The 19,570-nt window shown below is 47.4% G+C and overlaps 10 protein-coding genes across 10 annotated transcripts; 5 read left to right on the top strand and 5 right to left on the bottom strand.

Annotated features, from left to right (window-relative positions):
* Positions 1–397: 397 nt before the first annotated feature.
* N7479_008461 (uncharacterized protein) lies at positions 398–1,483 on the top strand (the record flags this gene model as incomplete). The annotated part of the gene is made up of 5 exons (XM_057256155.1): positions 398–530; positions 590–809; positions 874–945; positions 1,013–1,072; positions 1,126–1,483. 5 exons carry the CDS (start codon positions 398–400, stop codon positions 1,481–1,483), a joined length of 843 nt encoding a protein of 280 aa, XP_057110017.1.
* A 792-nt stretch (positions 1,484–2,275) lies between these two features.
* Positions 2,276–3,152, top strand: N7479_008462 (superoxide dismutase; the record flags this gene model as incomplete). The annotated part of the gene is made up of 3 exons (XM_057256156.1): positions 2,276–2,440; positions 2,501–2,977; positions 3,045–3,152. 3 exons carry the CDS (start codon positions 2,276–2,278, stop codon positions 3,150–3,152), a joined length of 750 nt encoding a protein of 249 aa, XP_057110018.1.
* Positions 3,153–3,294: 142 nt separating this feature from the next.
* Positions 3,295–3,872, bottom strand: N7479_008463 (uncharacterized protein; the record flags this gene model as incomplete). The annotated part of the gene is made up of 2 exons (XM_057256157.1): positions 3,295–3,526; positions 3,589–3,872. The coding sequence occupies 2 exons, from the start codon at positions 3,870–3,872 to the stop codon at positions 3,295–3,297; spliced, it is 516 nt and encodes a 171-aa protein (XP_057110019.1).
* Positions 3,873–4,330: 458 nt separating this feature from the next.
* On the top strand, positions 4,331–5,998 carry N7479_008464 (TPR domain protein; the record flags this gene model as incomplete). Its single annotated transcript, XM_057256158.1, has 1 exon — positions 4,331–5,998. One exon carries the CDS (start codon positions 4,331–4,333, stop codon positions 5,996–5,998), a length of 1,668 nt encoding a protein of 555 aa, XP_057110020.1.
* A 477-nt stretch (positions 5,999–6,475) lies between these two features.
* Positions 6,476–7,668, bottom strand: N7479_008465 (uncharacterized protein; the record flags this gene model as incomplete). Its single annotated transcript, XM_057256159.1, has 2 exons — positions 6,476–7,536; positions 7,587–7,668. 2 exons carry the CDS (start codon positions 7,666–7,668, stop codon positions 6,476–6,478), a joined length of 1,143 nt encoding a protein of 380 aa, XP_057110021.1.
* A 2,428-nt stretch (positions 7,669–10,096) lies between these two features.
* N7479_008466 (arylsulfotransferase family protein) lies at positions 10,097–11,716 on the bottom strand (the record flags this gene model as incomplete). Its single annotated transcript, XM_057256160.1, has 3 exons — positions 10,097–10,986; positions 11,038–11,103; positions 11,161–11,716. The coding sequence occupies 3 exons, from the start codon at positions 11,714–11,716 to the stop codon at positions 10,097–10,099; spliced, it is 1,512 nt and encodes a 503-aa protein (XP_057110022.1).
* Positions 11,717–12,412: 696 nt separating this feature from the next.
* N7479_008467 (glycoside hydrolase family 47 protein) lies at positions 12,413–14,116 on the bottom strand (the record flags this gene model as incomplete). The annotated part of the gene is made up of 4 exons (XM_057256161.1): positions 12,413–12,498; positions 12,568–12,742; positions 12,793–13,840; positions 13,890–14,116. 4 exons carry the CDS (start codon positions 14,114–14,116, stop codon positions 12,413–12,415), a joined length of 1,536 nt encoding a protein of 511 aa, XP_057110023.1.
* A 1,063-nt stretch (positions 14,117–15,179) lies between these two features.
* N7479_008468 (GFA family protein) lies at positions 15,180–15,637 on the bottom strand (the record flags this gene model as incomplete). The annotated part of the gene is made up of 2 exons (XM_057256162.1): positions 15,180–15,266; positions 15,314–15,637. The coding sequence occupies 2 exons, from the start codon at positions 15,635–15,637 to the stop codon at positions 15,180–15,182; spliced, it is 411 nt and encodes a 136-aa protein (XP_057110024.1).
* Positions 15,638–15,984: 347 nt separating this feature from the next.
* N7479_008469 (uncharacterized protein) lies at positions 15,985–16,224 on the top strand (the record flags this gene model as incomplete). Its single annotated transcript, XM_057256163.1, has 1 exon — positions 15,985–16,224. The coding sequence occupies one exon, from the start codon at positions 15,985–15,987 to the stop codon at positions 16,222–16,224; it is 240 nt and encodes a 79-aa protein (XP_057110025.1).
* Positions 16,225–16,540: 316 nt separating this feature from the next.
* On the top strand, positions 16,541–19,294 carry N7479_008470 (histidine biosynthesis protein HIS4; the record flags this gene model as incomplete). Its single annotated transcript, XM_057256164.1, has 2 exons — positions 16,541–19,022; positions 19,095–19,294. 2 exons carry the CDS (start codon positions 16,541–16,543, stop codon positions 19,292–19,294), a joined length of 2,682 nt encoding a protein of 893 aa, XP_057110026.1.
* Positions 19,295–19,570: the final 276 nt, after the last annotated feature.

Consider the following 19,570-nt stretch of genomic DNA (forward strand, 5'->3'; position numbering starts at 1 on the left):
GTCTGAAAATTCCTGCTCACAGGATCTCCCATTATATCACTGGGATCAAAATGATCTTCAAAATATCCCAGTCTCGCAGGCAGAAGCCGATGTATACGCCTCTTTGATTGACTCAGTGCACGTGCTAGGCTACCAACAAGGCGATTTTCCAATCCAATCCTCATGGTCCTTTAATAGTCCTGTAGCCGCCATAGGGGGAGATCCACAACTATCCCAATCAATCCTATCTACTATTCCCCAGGGCTCAAATACTTCTCTAAACAGCTCCAGCACAGGTTCGCCTTCTCCCCTTCTGGATTTGACTTCGCCACTTTCTGCTCAGTGTGGTCCGTTGTCTTTTGATACGAATTGGGGGGGGGAAAGTGACGGTCAAACATGCAAGGTAGTTCTAGTTCATATGTCCTCTGCACTTATTATAATTGTGTTGCAGCTGACCAGATCCGAGATTAGTGACATTAAGATCGCGCCATACTCCATGCTCATACCATCGGAGTCTTACTTTGCTGACTCAATGCAGCACAACTCGGCCCGTAAGCAAAAGTTATGTCTTGATTGTTAAAATAAGAAACGTCTAATACCCAACATATAGACTATATATGGGCCAACCGCACTTACCAGCCGTCGCAGCCACCACCAGGACACTTGAACCAGCATTTCCCGCAATTACAACCGTACTCGCCGGGAGTTTTTCTCGGTCACAATGGACATGCAGATAGATCGGCTCATAGCTATTCCCAGGATCTGCCAGCAGCATCCCCGTATATTCTCCTAGCACCCGTTAGCGCTGAACGGCAGAGTCCCTCGCCAAGGTGTGTGAAGGTCCACGTAATTGAAAGATGGGGCAGAGCGAAATGGAACTGACCTGCTCTCTAGTCATCCGATGCCTCATTCTCTCCCATTTTATTTTGCTCCAACACATTGGTACAACCAACCCTTGATTACCTCGTAAGCCTTGATACCAGCCCTGAAAAATATATACCAAGAGTTGAGTCACTAACAGCTGGTTGCGCAGCTCCCCGCCATACATGGTGGATCACCATGCCTATCATATACCCGAAGCGGCCCCAATTTTGTGAGTCAATTCTCTCATGTCATCTAGAGAGGGCTCTAATGGTAAACTGTTAGTTTTCCCCATCACGCTTCTATAAGCTCGCAGGCTTCCTCCATGGTCCAGGACCCTGTTTATCCTCAACAAGAGTCAGAACCAGTTGATTCCGATAATGGATACCTAGTATGTGTGTTAAACTCGCGACGACGACCTCAATGTTGGGATTGGGATCATGGCTGCAATGGTCGGGAGTTCTCGAGCTTTAGCAATCTTCTGCGACACCAGCGTGAAAGGTCGGGCGCAGTTACTAAAGCAGAATGTTCTATATGTGGAGCTGTTTTCACTCGCAAAACAGCACGCAATACTCATATTATTGAGGGTAGATGTCCAGGTGTTGGAGTTCAAATGGGGGGACAACTGACTATGGCGGGCTAGGGTTTCCATGTGAATCAAGTTTCTTCAATCGTCGCAAACTTCTCAGATTTAAAATTTAATAGGCGAGGAATTCTCGTTGATACCAGGATTTTAGTGCTGGTGACTATATTTCAGGGAATTGACATATGCAACCCTCTCCCCTCCCTTGCCTAGCTTCTTAGGTGTACTTTCCTAATTGGGTACCACTCCTACCTCAACACCTAGCTTTATCTACCGCCCTTTTCACCGACTTCCAATTTATACACCGCATTTCTGTCAAATAGGAGGACAGCTAGTACTTACACTTTATATGTAAACAACTAACAAAATTCAGTCTCTCCTATCTTGAGCCATCACCCAGGATACATATAAAACCAGAATATATTTCTCTCTTTTCCCCTCTTCAATACTTAGGTCACCATTTCTTTATTTACCGTTGATAAATTTTGGAGGATGTGCTTATTAATTTTCACTCTATTTCGCACATTATTAGTATATTTATTCAAGGTCAATGTGAGCATAGAGCGCTAGGTTCCCTACCTTGCTCTGTCCGACCAGAAAGATCATCATATATGCATTTGTTAGAAATTGGACTGTCTTATACATTCGAGGAAATTCTAAAGAGGCAATAATAGATATGTCATATGACACAAGTTTGTAGGTAAAGAAGGAGGCCAGCTATCGGTTTAAAAAGAAATCACATTGTGAGCAGATTAGAGCAAATTTGGTTAAATTATACTCAATCTAACTCATATTTCCGTCCATATCCACAGGTGGGTATGCTATCTTTGTGGCCTCAAGATCCGTAACATAATGTCACCTAAGATGGGTATCCAGGGGGACCTTGGTGGTTTATTTATTGTCTACACTTCTACTCCTCCTTTCCACTCTTCTCTACACTTGACACACGCTTACATCCACAATTCCTCCATGGCTTCTCAAACTCATACTTTACCTCCTCTCCCCTACGCCTACGATGTAAGCCTCGTTTGATTATGAATTGCGAGAATCTCTCACCATGAAGCTAACAACCAACAGGCATTGGAACCCGTCATCTCCAAGCAGATAATGGAGCTCCATCATCAAAAGCACCACCAGACATACATAAACAACCTGAACGCAGCGATCTCCGCTCAAGCATCCGCAGCTTCATCAAACAATGCCCCTACCTTGATTGCATTGCAACAAAAGCTCCGCTTCAACGGCGGTGGCCATATCAATCACTCCCTGTTCTGGAATAATCTGACTCCTCCCGGAACACCTGGAAATAACATCGACAGCGCACCTACTCTACGCAAAGCCATAGCCTCTCGTTGGGGCACGCAGGACACGTTTGTCGAGGCTTTTAACGCCGAGCTACTCAATCTTCAGGGGAGTGGCTGGGGATGGCTGGTGAGCAAGGGTGGTGCCAAGGGACAACTTGATATTGTTACGACTAAGGATCAAGACCCTGTCAATGGGCCTAATGTGCCTGTCTTCGGTGTGGATATGTGGGAGCATGCCTACTACCTCCAGGTGGGTTGACTCCCGTGCCTCTGCCCATTTTTGGGTGTATTTGCATGCTAATCCACGTTGGGTACAGTACCTGAACAACAAGGCTGACTATGTCGAGGGGATTCGGAGAATCATTCACTGGGCAGAAGCAGAGAAGCGCTATGCTTCTGGACTAGAGAGCTTGCTGAAACTGTGAGGTTTGTAATAAACTAGCTTGGTTTGATTTCAACGGTTCAGTACTCTACTAAGGAGACTTAGTACTTCCAACTCATGCAACGTGATTCATGGTTTCAATTATGTCTATGAAATATGTTTCTAGATATCATGGGCTCGTCACTTTAATTGTATCCCACCACTCCAATCCACAGGATTGAACCGCCCTGCTCTCTGACCGTAACTTGTCGGCCAATGATACCCTTCTCCGAGACGCCCAGGTCCAGTCTTTCGGGCAGCTCGAACTCAATCTCCGCTAGATTTGTCGTGTTAGAGTTCTTGTCTCGTTCTGAATTTAGGTGGAATTGATAAAGCGGAGAGATGGGCTGTGTTGTAGTGGAGAGATCGCCATATTTCCTGAGATAAACGGTCAGACCTTTATCCGTACTTAAATAACTCGTGGGACAGAATCAACTCACTCAATGCGTATATCGACATTTCGAGACATTCCGAGTACGTGGTATGTCTCTGTATCTTTTTTTCGGAGAATTGCTTTAGTTTTACTGGTAGTTGCATCCGTATCGCGGAAGAAAAGAGAGTATGATGACATTGAGGCGGTGGACGACGATGATGCAAATGAGGATACTGATTCCGGTGGCGAGGATAATGATGAATGCGAAATGGTTGAGCTCTGATCAGTTCCTCGAGGAAACAGGACGGCAATGGTGCCTCCATATGTTGGGCGGTTGGTTTTCCCACACATGCTGATCTATAAAAGTGAAAATACTGAAATGAGATGAGAAGGAGGATTGATATACAAGTGATTATATTGAATGTATGGACCAAAGACAAAGAGAGACAAAAAGACCAAGGCAGATAATCTAAATAGGATTCCCAATAAACCCCCAAGGTGCTCAAGATGAGAGTGATCGAGCATGACTGAGCACATTAAAGTGGATTTCCTCAAATCTGCTCATGTGGGGTCCTGTGATGCCTTACTGCCTTACTGCCTTGTTGCCTCAGGGATACAATACTGCCTCAGGCATTTTACTCATCTGTCACTATTTATAAATAACCCCTTATACACTTCGTTTCACTATAAGCGCTTGTCTTAGTGTCCAATGCGATCAAAATGGTTAGATGAGAGTCTGGGGTAGGAGACCGTGTTGGGCAACCATATCTACCCCTCCTCTCCACAACATCAACCCCACCATCAACAAAATGGACAAGCCATCTCCCGCCGAGGATTACTATGATCTAGGCGAATACCGTCGCAATGTTACCACAAAAAATGAAGATGCCCAACTTTGGTTTAGTCGGGGCTTGATCTGGGCCTACGCCTTCAATCACGAAGAATCCGCCCGATGCTTCCAAAAGGTCGTCGAGCTTGACCCGACATGCGCTATGGGATACTGGGGCATTGCGCTTGCCCTGGGGCCTAACTATAACAAGCCATGGCAGCTTTTTGACGGAGAAGATCTCTGCGCCACCACAACTCGCGCCCATCGCGCGATCATGGAGGCGAAAAAATACGCTCCCACCGTGACGCCTTTGGAGAATGCTCTTATCGATGCACTGCAGCACCGATACCCCCGAGAACAGCCCGTAGAAGACTGCACAGAATGGGATCAGAAATACGCCGAGGCAATGACATCGGTGTACAATGATCACCCGGATGACCTCGACGTGACCGCGCTGTACTGCGATGCGCTGATGAACCTGACTCCATGGGGTCTGTGGGACGTGAAGACTGGCAAGGCCGGACCAGGAGCAAAAACCTTCGAAGCGAAAAAAGCGCTAGATCGAGTCTTACAACGAGACGAATCCCTGGATCATCCCGGTATCTTGCATCTCTACATCCATCTGATGGAAATGTCGCCCACGCCTGAAATTGCCTTGCCGATAGCGGGATACCTGCGAGGCCTTGTACCAGATGCTGGCCATCTGGAGCATATGCCATCCCATATCGATGTCCTATGTGGCGAGTACAAACGAGCAGTCGCGGCTAATACCTCTGCAATCCGCGCAGATGAGAAGTTCCTTGCCAACCAGCCTCTGGGCCATTTCTATAATCTGTACCGTGCACACGATTATCACTTCCGGATGTATGCTGCTATGCTAGGGGGCCGATCGAAGGTCGCGCTTGAGTCTGGGGCCGAGCTCGCGCGGATAATCACCGAGCCTCTGCTGCGCGTTAAGTCTCCGCCGATGGCAGACTGGCTAGAGGGGTTTGTCGCTATGCAAATGCATGGATTTGTGCGTTTCGGCCGCTGGGAGGATATCATTGCTGTGGAGCTGCCGGAAGATGCAGCGCTATACTGCGTCACCACTGCTATGATCCATTATGCAAAGGGCATCGCATTTGCTGCTACCAGTCGTGTTTCGGAAGCAGAGGAAGAGCGAGAAAGGTTTCTGCGAGCAATAAAGCTTGTCCCAGATTCGCGGACAATATTCAATAACCGTTGCGTTGACATTCTCAGTGTCGGTGAGGCGATGCTCGATGGCGAGATCGCTTACCGCCGTGGCGAATACAATACTGCGTTTTCCTATCTCCGGGATGCTGTTAAGCGTGACGATGCATTGCCATATGATGAGCCGTGGGGCTGGATGCAGCCGACTAGACACGCCCTGGGGGCGTTGCTGCTCGAACAGGATCGCATTGAGGAGGCTGCAGCCGTCTATTCTGCAGACCTTGGGGTTGACACATCTCTGCCTCGCGCTTTGAGACACCCGGGTAATGTGTGGGCTTCGCATGGGTATCATGAGTGTTTGGTCAAAATGGGGCGGAAATATGAGGCGCGCGCCATGTTACCGCAATTGAAGAGTTCTTTAGCCTGGGCGGATGTGCCTATTAAATCATCTTGTTTCTGTCGGCAGAGAACTGAGTGATATCTCTTTCCTATCTTGGGGGTATGTCTTTTGATCTTTGGAATATTGTTGGACATGAATTCGTTTGAGGTGGCCGGAATACATGCTGTGGTTCGTGAGCCTGATATATCACTGAGTCGTTGACATAGGTACTGACTCTAACCTTTTTGGCCGTACTAAAGAACTGGTATGAGAGTGTTGAAGTTTACATCTTATCTTGTCTACTAGATTGGGCGACATTGTCAAGTGATGTCTCAAATGTCTCATCATACTGTATATGTAAGGGTTTAAAACTGTCACAATAAGTCGGGCAGTTTATTGGCCACAGCGACATTATTCTCTGCCATGGTCAATAGACGTCCTACCTCAAGATTCTGTCAACCCTCCAGTAACGACTAATACTTCTGATATCTCTATAATTGGCTCTAGGTTGAATCAAGATGACCTTTCGCTCCATGGAGCTTGAAATATTGAATCAAATTCGCTTGATATCAAACTTCATCTGTAGATTTCTGAAAAAAGTCCATGTGTAAATTGCATCGATACGATGTGTGCCTCTCGGCCAAGCCCCCAGAACCAGACGAGCCACCCCCTTCCTAGCTTTGTGCCCAGAAGCTCCTGGTACTCTCTAGTACCATATTTCCAGCACTGAGGCTCAGGATTGTCAAACCAGTCCAAACCATGACGAGGGTATAGATGAAGCTCCACGTAGGGCCAGGTGTACAGGTTCTGAACGTTGAGAAAATAAACATACCGGAGCGTATCAACGTGGTTATCGAGCTGGTATTGCGCTTGAGCCACTTGAGCCCAGTATGGCCCAAATCGTCTTGCAATGTTCTCAACGAAAATAGCCCCAAGTCCGGTACGGTGCTGGTAAACTGTCTCGCCCTGTTGGCGACCATGATCCCAGTATTGATATCTTCTCAAAAGGACATAACGCCAATTATTACCCATCGAGAGCCCGGTTGATTCAATGTTTCCCACTTCCTCGGGTGTAGATCTAAGCTCGTTGAGGCACACGTCGAAGCTGTGCTCTTCGATCGGGTGATCAACCAAGTCTGCCCAGGTGATTTTTGATCGTTGAATTGGACATTCTGTCGTGGTTAGACCGGCTATCCATGCTTGATATTGAGCTCCAATGGCTCGGTAATTGGCGACAGTATCATCTGAGAAATATTCATTCCAAGGTCTTTCAGAGGGGAACGGCAGAGGCTGATCAGAAGGTCGTCTCGCTGGTATTAGAATGGCATCTGAGAGTTGCCATTTTGGGTTTGTTTGCCGCAGTGGCCTTGCTGATTGCGTTCGAGGTATCTGGGGTGGAGAAGAATCATGTTCAGATGATTCGTTCTCAGAGCTGCACCGTCGAGTAGGCTGGTCAGAAGACGTGTCATCTTTGGTGCGGTTGGCTCTCCTCCGACGAGCTGCTGAGGGTGATCGGTGGCCTGCTGGAGCGTCGCCAGGTCCGTCAAAAGAGTAGTGGCGCAGTGCAAAACTCTCGGCGCTGGTGTTGGTAACAGATGTTTGACGTATCAGGCGTGAAGTCGAGGATTGTTGTGGAGCTAGTTAGTTAGTTGTCATGCCGACATTTTCACTTTCTGGTCTGCCTCACCTTGTCTGGTCCCGTCTTGGCTAGCACCGTGTTGACTACTAGGCTCAATATCGCGAGGGAGGTAACGTAGACCTTTAGACATTGATAAAAGGCGTTGCTGTATCATCTTCAAATGAATGGAAAGTGTCGTTAACTGAGTTGTGGATTGGATTTGTTTGTGAAGGGTGGAAGTTTTTAAAGTGATCCCTCGGCAAGTGATTGTCAAACTCAGTGTTATTCATTCCTCTATAAGTGACGATATATGATATTTTAAGATTCATGGTCTTCATTAATAGAATTTGGCCCGAATAGAACGAAAACAAGAAATGTGATCCAAGATACCAACAGACATCTGGAGATGGTTCTTAAAAGTAACCCCAACAGATACCGGAAATAATAGAAATAAAAAGAGATAGTAGCAATAGTAGCGATGTTAGCAATAAAAACTACTTTATACAGGGACTCTTGCTTTTTGGGGGGTATCAATCAGATCAAAATATTCAAGATCTTAGAATGAAGTCAAAGCCATGATGCCCCAGTGATCGCACTGTTTTATAGCAGATTCTGACAGGCCGCCATTCCGAAGTCAAGAAAACTCATACAGAGATGCCATCTATGACGGGATCCCTCATGTTTGACTCACGTTTCTCCAGTCACACTTCGCAACGAATTATATCTCGCTCACCAAATCCCATTTTAGTCTCTGTTATCAAAATTTTAGGGAAGTTGGTTGAGAACCACAGGTGTAAAGTGAAATATAGCTGAAAGACCGCGAGAAACGAAATAATAATAAGTATTCTTGCCTTCATCTTACCAGAGGTCATGTATTTCTCTCTTGTCCCTTATAAAAATTCAGCAAAGCCAGTTCCTCGTTCATGATAACGTTCAAGAATGCTAGTTGAGGTACTATGTAAAAAGGCATAGACTTCAAGCTGAGATAACATACCAATCATCATACCGTTTAATAAAGAATGAGATGGTGATAAAAATTAAAGTGGCAAAGAAAATGGTTAGTATGTGCGGATTCACCAGCATTTAAACATCGAATCAACTGCATCTTTTACCTCAGCTTCGCGTTATCCACTAGAGGAACTTTCAAAAAGTAAAAGCTAACATATTTATAGAAAAACTTTGATTTATCTCAAGGCTTTGTGATATGTCACTCCCTTCCTGTCCGAGAACAACGCCAAGGCGAGCTAAGACAACCACTCTGGCGGCGAAGTACTGGTGCAAATGGCTCATAGTTTAGCTAAATAGGTAAGTAAGAGGCTCATTTGGGGGGGTGCCAGTGTGGGTTGGACCCTGCATAAATGCTCTGTAGCCTATTCATCGAGGATCGGAATTTGTGGGGGGTCATCTTAGATAGGCCCTTGGCGTTCCAAGCCACCTCATCTTGAGGGCTGTGTTAGCATATAAGAGGCAATGATTGGCATGACGTGTGAACAGTTGTTGTGCTTCATGTGGTCGCATACAAATTATATAAGTGCTCTTGTCATGGTTTGTCCATATCGTCTCTTCTTTACTCTACACTAGTATTTAATATCCCATGCTACTTACAACCATGTCTATGGCTTTGAATCCTCAACCTTTCCCTTCTTTCTGCATTGAAGCAGTACCGAGAAAAGAGAAAAAATGGCTCTCGCTTCTGTCGCTGCGATTTGGCGCTGTTCTATGTACCATAATAGCGATAATTTGCTTTGCGTGGGCGATGGTTCAACATCATGAAGGAGTTGTTTCAAGCGATGGGCTAGGAGAAGCATGGTCTAGCATCAACCTAGGCACAGTGAGTCCAAGTATACCCACTACAATGGTTCTATTAGATGTTAGAGAGACTTACTGACTTTACATTCCTGTCATGTTCAGGCATCATATGGATTTGTATGGTCAACTATCTTTCTCATCGCCGTCTTTTACAACTACGCTATACACCCTGGTGCAATCATTGCATGTGACTGCATTGCTTTCATTGCCCAGTTAATCACAGTCTGCTTTGATTTGCATGAGCTTATCTATTGGAACCTCGGTGGTTATTCTTACTCTAGTACCCATGATGTTGGCCCATTGTATGGAGCAGAGTGTTTGGGGTGTTCCATGATACTTCTCGGGATGTGAGTTCATTATTTCTCCTCGTTTTCATTTTGTTTCTATATCTGACGAAAAATTATTCTTCAGCCTTTTCAATCTCATCCTTTGTATGCGTGCCTCTATGGCCTATCATAGGCTACGAAAGGCTAGAAAGCGGTTAAATACCAAACAGACTTTCGACGCGTGATATTTACTGGCGGTTGTTCCTATATGCGCTATTGGAGGTAGTTTTGTGACTTATTCCCTACTGAGTGACGTTAAATTTTAATGTTTAATGCTTAATTAGTGTTGCAACGTTTGTTTATAGTCTTATCCGATACATCAATATTCTATGTATCTATCTTTGAGAACCTTTGGCATTGAGCTTACTCCATGGCCAAGTAATCTTAATAATTGCGCTTAAGGTCTGAGGACAATCATTGTCTAAAACTTCCTAATCTTGGTCATCACGCCAGCAACTTCACGTTGGCAGTGATAGCAGTCAAACTCGTTTGCGCAAGAGACTTCCCATTCGCTCCAACAGCCTGGGCAATAAATCTAGCAGAAGGAGACAGCTCAAAAGTCGACTTCCAAATCAAAGCCGTCTCAAAGGAATTCCTATCCACTTGGCCAACTCGCGTCTTCTTCTTCCCGTCGACATAAAAGAATCTCCAAGCTGAAGTCTCGGTATCTCCATTCCAAGACACATACAGCTCGACAATATTAGAACATGTTTTTAGCGCAACTAGCGCCGGACTTTCCTTGGGCTTAGCAGTCCAGTTCCCCAAGAAACCACGGTAGCTGACCGACCCAGTCTGGATAAAAGCGTGGTACAGAATCTCATTGTCAACACCAAATTCTGTAACAGCACCCTCCGATCCCCAGTTAACAAAGATTCGGTCTCCAGAAAGCAGCTGCGCATTTCCTTGGGATTCTGCCTGCAAATGATAAGGTGCGGTTGTCTTGCGGAGCACTGTCGCCGTGCTATCTGTATGGTTGATCTGGACGACCAATGCGCGGGATACCTCATTGAATGTGATAGTACCGTCGCCAGAGTTGTCGAAGAACGAGATTACCTCAGTCCCGGGCTCGCTTAGTTGTGGTTGCCAGCGGGCATGGTGTTGGAATCCGAAGGTCCAGTTGCCGATTTGCGAAAAGCTAGGGTACTTGCCACCAAGCCGCCAGATGATTGAGCCATCTGTGCCGTTGATCTTGAATATCGTGCTCGTGTGTCGGGATGAGAGTAGGTAGTGGCCTTCTTCATCTTTGTCAAGGCTGTTGATGTGGAAGTAATCCCATGCGTTAGCGGGGGACAAGCCGCTATTATCATTTGTAGAACCTAATGTCACCAGGCTTTCTAGTTGGAGGTTAGCTATGGTCTTTGTCGAGTCACGGCAACTAATCTCACCAGATGGGTCAACATGTTCCAAAGCATTCCACTCAAAGATCAATTCTCCAGTGGCAATATTATTTTCTATGATAATAATTAGAATCAGCAAAGGTCATCATCCAGCTCTCCCGACCAACAAACCTTGAAAAATCCCATTCCCCAACCACTGCTGCGACGAATTCCCACCGTAAGCCGATAAATTTGCCGGAGTGGTATAAAAGACCTCAATTAAAGCTGTCTCTCCCCGAATAACATTGAACTCATGAAGCGACGAAACACGATGCTTCCCGGCGGTCGAGGTAACAACGTGTTGATAACTCTGATCCAGCAAAACATGCTGACCGAACCCTTCACCGTGGGACATATCCATATTCCCTTGAAATGCCTGGAGAACCTGTTTTCCCTTGTATGTGGTAGGATGGAAATTAGCCACGAACCCGGCATAGTATCCTGTGCCGGCCCACACTAGGTCACCGTCTTTGCGGTAGATATAAGGACCAGGCCTCTCGAGTGTCCCCCCCATAGAGTAAGGGGTAATGAAGATGTATTCGGACCCATTGGCGTCTGCGGCGGGGGTGGTGATGTTTAACTGAGGCGGTATGAGGTCGGGTCGTGAGCGGTAGTAGCTGTTGGCGCTTGATTGGGGTAAGGATCCTGTTGCTAGGGCTGCTAGGAGAGTTTGTTTTAGGAAAGACATAGCTTCGTGTGATTTCAATTGTTAATTGTCGGTTTTCTACTTTCTATGTTCCAAGAGAGTTGTGTAGCCATTTTATACACTAACACAACCGTTCTCGGATATATACTAGCAAGTTAGCGTTTTCGTAATATAATCCTGAATGGTATCATCGTGTCTGTACTATCCGTATCTATGCACTGTTTTATGGGGATTTTTCTATCTTTGGTTAGATTGCATTCTGTAGTTATTGTCTCACTGATTGTGCAAATGACGCAAGTCGAATATGTATAGCCGAGTTAAAACCATTTGCCGATAAGACTTTTTTTGTACTATTTTATACTCTTTCCCACTTATTGTATAAACATAATCCTTCAGACAGCTCTAGAATCAATAAAATGAGTAATGTTGGGGTTTCTCCCGAGGTCCTCTCTTGGCATCAGCCACATGGCTTGCTATTAATCCGTCCTTGGGCAAGTATCGGCTGTCATTCCCGCATGTTGGAATGGCCAATGGAACTGTGTCAGACCTGGCGTCCTTGCTTGCGACGTCGAGAGTTGAAGGATTTTTCAAATCAGAAAACATCGTCCATAATAGGATAATGGTTTAGCGAGCTACAACATTGTCTTTTTTTTCTACATCTCAAAACCAATGACAAAGGATAATATAGGATTGATGCATGCACTATATACTGTAGTGATAGCTCAACCATCCTCTAAACTAGGTATGCGACACGCGCATGGGATGAGCCTCAGTGTTGAACACGAACTCATTCTTTTGACCCTTCTGGACTTGCCATGGAGCATCTATACCAAAACGCAGCATTAGCAATGTTTGAGAAAGAAGATAGATGACTGGAAAGGCCAACAACTTACCCTCTGCATGTACAAGGTACGCATATTTCAGGACTTCGGCAAAGAGGAAGCTCTCCTCATTATCGTACTTTGAGCCACCGCCAGCTGCATTCACATTGCTTACAGCAGCAAAGCCCGAGTCAGTGCGGCAGGTGGCATTGATCGCCTTGAATCCATTCCACACCCAGTCGCGGTACTATATGAGTCAGTATGCTTGAAACATCAGTAGAGGAAAGAATGACACACGATTTCATTCCCTGTGACGCGGTACGCATAGTAGAAACTCTCGATCACTTCAGGGCGCAGGACGTATGCGCCACTATTGATGTAGAATCCGGCCTTCTCGTAGAACTCCTTTTGATCGGAAGGCACCTTTTTCGGATCCCACCCCCAAGAGTCTGGTCCAATACTAGTCAGGGTCTGGTTATAAGTAGCTTCGCAGCCATCCACAAGCTGCAAACCGAAATCGATAAAGTCTTGCCGATCCAGCACGGTGCCACCCAGGATAAAGCTGCCGCCGTCGAAGCAGGTCAGGTGCTGTGAGCTAAGATCATATTGGCCGTTGTAGTATGAGGCCAGCCAGGTTATTTCTGGGCGAGGAGCTGGGTGCGATTGGAGGTGTTTAATTGTCGACTCGGCTGCAAGGACCCAGCGGTCTTTGTACGACTTGAACCGCTTGGGGTCGTACACGTACATCTTAATCAGGTACTCGTAGAATGAGTCATCGCCGCCGTTCCAAGAGACTGCGCCGTCGGTGAAATGGCCGTTGGAGATGTTGATGTTGCTTCCCACCAGGCCGGGGAATGGCTCTCCACTTGATGGTTGAGGATTTAAAAGGTACGACTCGGCCTTTTGGCTTATATCGGCATACTCATCATCTCCAGTCAAATCAGACAATCGGGTCCACTCCAGCACCAGGGTTCCGGTTACTGCAAGACCATTGGTGCTCGAACCATCATTTCCCTTGGAAGCGATGTTAAGGTTATTGTAGGGAACACCAGATGGTGTATCGAAGGCAAACTTTAAAATATCCCCAAGTTTTTTGGACTGGGTAAGCAGGGCATCGACCTGACTTGATTTGGGGGCAAGATTCGCTGCAGGACCCTTGAGCAAATCATAGCCGGACAACATGCCACCGAGGTATCGGATTGTAGTCTCAAACAGGCTAACCTCGTCTTCAGTCTGCGAGAAGTCAATTGTTTCAATGTGGTCCAGGATCTTCTGAACAGCATCCTGGTTACCCATGATGATGGCGGTTGAAAGCGCATCGACAGCGGAGGCCCCCCATCCATTCCTATCGCGTGTCAGTTCACGGCAAGAACTGTATAATCGGATATGCTCACCTGGAGTCACCATAACCGTTGCTCACGGGGTGTAGCTCGTCATGAGGGAAAGCATATTTAACATATCCATTCCATGCATGTTGGAAGGCTTCCTTGACAGCATTGGCCTTGGCCTGCTTGTCCGAGTCTCGGCGCAAGACCACCTCTGGTTCAGGGTAGGGATAGGCGACAGCAGAGCCAACGAGGCCCAGCGCTGCCAAAGGAAATGACAAAGAGGACACGCGCATGATTACGCGTGTGATTGGATATAGATATACGGGGTATATTTAGGCAGGATTGCTCGGTGCAAGGGGCGTATGAATAATTCAATTGCAGAACGAGGGACCACCTAAGCTGCAACGGCAGCAGGCCAATGCAATTCTTAAATATGTTGGGGGTGTGGAATGAGGATATAGTGAGGTTGCAGTCGACGAAAGAAACAGGGCGAAAGGGGAAGGCAGCATGCAGGCGCGCGGGCACGCGACCCCGACTTGTTTACTATTTTCTCCATGTCACTTGCATTCTAACCCTCCATAAAATTGGGAATTGTGTGCATTTGATGTCATTCCGGGGAAAAGAAAAAGGTTCCACTCGGACAAGATTCAGGGGCCTTAGGGATCTGCAAGGACGCCACCAACTATTGGTGCGCAGGAGAATGCAAAAGTTGGCCGAAGTATCTTGGGTCTCAATTTTCAAGCTGAGATGTTAGGATATACCTAAGACTCCATATTCAGGTCTTTGATTCAGAGTTTCCCAGATCATAACTATACATATGTATGTATACGGGTGACGAAGCCAGACGACCAGTTGGCGTGATGAGAAAAGATATCATCTTCGGATGCTCAGTCCAGGATGTTCCTGACTAGTACGGTCTTGGCTGTTAAAAAACACTACTCCGTACTATCACGCCGCTTTGACATGCAACATACCCCTCAATGTGATGGGCTTTGTCACCGGACTGGAGTGTCTGACCTGTCAATACATCAAAATCGCCTCCAGTTTCAAAGCATGATCGATTTGCGGAGTAATTCCACGGAACATTTATGTCGATCAGGAACAGGTCCGTGCCGACATATTGTGTGCATTTGAACTCCAACCACCTGTCTTGAAAAATTGAAGTTCGGTTCGGTTGAGAATCCAACATATGTGCCGAATATATAATGGGTAATACCTACCAAAGCGTATATGTTCTGGAATTTCACTATATATAATTTACTCATAACATATGCTTTCTACGTTATCTACCATCTCTACACTAGATAATAATAGTAAGTCACCAATTTAAACTAAATTCTAGGATCATAATCTAGACTAGACTTTGTACTCTTGCCCGACCGACCTTCCATCAACCTTGTTGATATTCAGTTTCTCAATATCAAAGTCGCGCAGTAGTCGGACCTAATATAACTTAGTAATTGCAACGTAACTTTGGCCGTTCAACTTACATTAACGACAGTGATCGGTGGGGCTCCCTCTTCGAGAAGACGGATGAAGCAACTACTTCCACATTCCCCGCAGAATTGGTGCTTCGACTTGTGCTCGGCAAAACAATAATCTTTTAGCGCACCCTCGCCTTTTTCGATGGTAAAATCCTTGGTGAACGGATACACCAGCAAGTAGCCGTTCTTTGTGCAGATGGAACAGTTGCAGCTATTGGTGGGGTATTCATGTAGAGGCGGGGATAATGTGAAGTTGAACCGCACGGCACCGCAATGACAATTGCCGGAGTGGGAGCTGCTCTCACCAGTGGGGATAGGTGGGAATGGCATATTGGAATAGCATCGATTTTGCTCTGGTACTTTGAATGATATCTAATAGGTGAGATCAAATATAAAGTAGAACTAGGAAAGGAAGACCGGAGGCAGTTTACTCGTGGATTGTATCACATGGCACTAACTACATATGTACCTGTACGGCCGCACTTCTGGGCAGTTCCCTACCGATGGTTCGGCGGTCCTAGGTACATAGTAGAGCTATGTATGTGGTTTTGTCGGAGTAAGAAACACGGTCAACTTGACAAGGATGACCCGTGCTGGAATACAATCACAGCGCATTTCCTTCAAGATTCCTATAAGCGTCTCGCGGGAGTGAGGCAAGACCCATTATTCTTGTTACAATGGCATGGCTCGCCTTATTCTCGAGGGGCTGCTTGAACATTGATCACTCAGAGGTCCCCAAGGCACCAGTATCTTGGTATGGGGTGGCAGCTGTGAGTGCCTCTGCTGCAGAATCATTTGTTCTTTTGTTTGTATTAACATCAACGGCAAGCTTTTCGAGAATATTCGCTCGTGGTCGAAGCAAGGCTAAAGTCTTCCCTGGGTTAGACTCTGTTCCCCAGGGATTCCAGAAGCACTAGCATAGCAAAATCTCTAATTCATGATTAAGATAGACATAGCTCTAGATTCCTCATAAATGACGCATCATATTAAGTAGAAATACAGTATATCACAATTTTATAGATCACTAAATAAAATCACTAATATCAAAATTCCGTAGAGCTAATCGATGATTCAGCGGGGCTTGCGGGCCGAAAAAAAAGGTTGCACCAGAGGGAGTCATCGTTCTCCTCCACAATTCCCCTTCCCCCCAATTGTTCAAAAGGGTCCTATTATTCAGGAGATATAATTCTCCTTCTCAGTTTTTTTGTTCTTAATATACTACATCTACCCATCATGGCGACCCCGTTCCTTATCTCCCACGACCCCTCCTCCCCCACCTCCGACTCCGGACTTTCGCTCAAGCAGATCGCCTACTTCGGCCGTGTACTGATCAAGGTCTCGAGTCTCGCCCAGGCAGAGCAATTCCTGCGTCAGAACTTCCGCGCCCTCGATGTCTTCGTCGATGCAACTGAGATCTCTTCCACCGGCGATCTTGTCGATATCCTTAACGCCGGTGCTGCCAAGATCTTGATCAACTTGGACCAATTAACTACCCTCTCCGAAGAACAATCCGTGCCCTCGTCCCGTCTGCTCGTTAATGCCCTGTCAGACTCTCAATTGGATACTTTCCAGAAATGGATCGCCGTCAATACTGAGCGCAGCGAAGCTAGCGTCTGCACAGCACCTTCCACCGTCCCCGCCGCCGCCGACAAATTGAAGATTAGCTCGGACTCCCCACGGCTCTTCACTACCTTCGGTACTCAGACAGTGTCAGAAAATGCCATTACGCAGGTTACAAAGCAGGGTGCCATTGCTATCGTTCCCTCGCGGGCATTGACCCTTGAGCGGGATGTGGCTGGCCAGATCTCTGCCGCTAAGCTTATTGCATCGACCGCTGTTACGGACCAGGCCAATGGTTTGTATGCCACTTCTGTCACTAATGAGCGGGGAGCCTGTCTGGGCTTTGTTTGGAGCAGTGATGAGAGCATTGTCGAGGCCTTGCGTACTGGCACTGGTGTTTACCAGAGCCGGAAGCGTGGTCTGTGGTACAAGGGCCAGTCCAGCGGAGATGTGCAGGAGTTGATTCGCATCGGCTTCGATTGTGATGCCGACTGTTTGGTCTTTGTTGTCAAGCAAATTGGACGTGGTAAGAGCCAACTATCTACATCGATGGATGATGTCTACCTATATACTGACCATGATGACTCGTTAGGATTCTGCCACCTTGGTACTGAAACCTGCTTCGGCGCATCTACTGGTCTTTCTCGTCTCCAAAAGACTTTGGATGCTCGTAAGGCGGATGCTCCGGCTGGATCATACACTGCGCGTTTGTTCAATGAGCCCAAGCTCATTGATGCTAAGATCATGGAGGAGGCGGATGAGTTGTGCCGTGCGGAAACCAAGGAGGAGATTGCTTTCGAGGCCGCTGACCTGTTGTACTTTGCCCTGACCAAGTGCACTGCTGCGGGTGTTAGCCTGGAGGATATCGAGCGGAACCTTGACCTCAAGAGCTTGAAGGTGAAGCGGAGAAAGGGCGACGCTAAGGGACCTTGGGCTGAGAAGGCTGGCCTAGCCAAGCCTGAGTCGAAGCCTACACCTACCCCTGCACCCGCACCCGCCCCGGTCGAGGATCGCACATCCCGAATTGAGATGAAGCGTGTGATCACTGCCTCTACTACCCCCCAGGTGGTCACTGATTACCTCAAGCGTCCTTCCCAGAAATCTAATGAAGCCATTGTCAATCTGGTGAAGCCAATCATCCAGGATGTCCGCGACGGTGGCGACGCCGCGGTGCTCAAATACACCCACAAGTTTGAGAATGCTACATCACTTACCTCCCCCGTTATCCACGCGCCGTTCCCCGCTGAACTCATGAAGCTGTCCCCTGATGTGCAGGAGGCACTTGATATCAGCATTGGCAACATCGAACGCTTCCACTCCGCACAGATGGGAAGCAATGAAGCCCTTGAGATGGAGACCATGCCCGGTGTGGTCTGCTCTCGCTTCTCGCGCCCCATCGAGCGTGTCGGTTTGTACATCCCCGGCGGAACCGCTGTGCTACCCTCCACTGCCATGATGCTAGGTGTTCCTGCCATGGTGGCGGGCTGCAACAAGATTGTCCTGGCCTCCCCTCCCCGCTCAGACGGCAGCATCTCCCCCGAAATCGTCTACGTCGCCCACAAGGTCGGCGCTGAGAGCATCGTTTTGGCTGGTGGTGCCCAGGCTGTGGCCGCCATGGCCTACGGCACCGAAAGCATCACCAAGGTCGACAAGATCCTTGGCCCAGGCAACCAATTCGTGACAGCCGCAAAGATGTTCGTGTCCAACGATACCTCCGCAGGCGTCAGCATCGACATGCCCGCCGGTCCCAGTGAAGTCCTCGTGATTGCCGACAAGACTGCCATCCCAGCCTTTGTTGCATCCGACCTTCTCAGCCAGGCTGAGCACGGCATCGACTCACAGGTGATCCTCATCGCCGTCGACCTAAGCGAGGCCGAGCTGCGTGCCATTGAAGACGAGGTTGATGCACAGGCCAAGGCCCTACCTCGCATGGATATCGTCCGTGGCTCCCTCGAGCACTCCGTCACATTCGTCGTGCGCGACATCAACGAGGCCATGACCCTCAGCAACGATTACGCGCCCGAGCACCTCATCCTGCAAGTCCAAAACCCTGAGTCTGTTGTCAAGGATGTCCAGAACGCCGGCAGTGTCTTTATTGGCCCCTGGACCCCCGAGAGTGTTGGCGATTACTCTGCCGGAGTCAATCACTCGCTGCGTAAGTCTCTCTCTCTCGGCGGCTTTCCCTCTTACCTTCCTGTCTGAATCTTGCTAACATTTTCGTTTCCAGCTACTTACGGCTACGCCAAGCAGTACTCTGGTGTCAACCTCGGTTCCTTCCTGAAGCACATCACCAGCTCGAATCTGACGGCCGATGGCCTGCTCGGTCTCGCCAAGACTGTTGAGACCCTCGCCGCTGTGGAGGGCCTGGAGGCGCACAAGCGTGCTGTGAGTATCCGAGTTGCCCACATGAAAACGAACCAGTCATAGGTCAGGTAGACCATATATATATATTTTTCGTTCTCTTTTTTACTTTTCGGTTTTTATCATGATGGGATGTGCCATGAACATAAATACATAGCTAAAAAGCAATTGGTCGCTATTTGACTTGAAATTGGTTATGTTTAGACAATGAATAGAATATTTTAGAAATCAGATACATATGTAAATTGTATCAGATCAACGGCATTGAGGCTGATCGTCCCACTTATCTGATCTTAGGCCTAATGACGTTGGGCTCCACCCAAAATTTCAGTTGGAAATCTT

This window comes from Penicillium vulpinum (assembly GCF_028829585.1).
Source record: "Penicillium vulpinum strain IBT 29486 chromosome Unknown utg000003l_segment0_segment0, whole genome shotgun sequence".
Taxonomy (NCBI): Eukaryota; Fungi; Ascomycota; class Eurotiomycetes; order Eurotiales; family Aspergillaceae; genus Penicillium; species Penicillium vulpinum.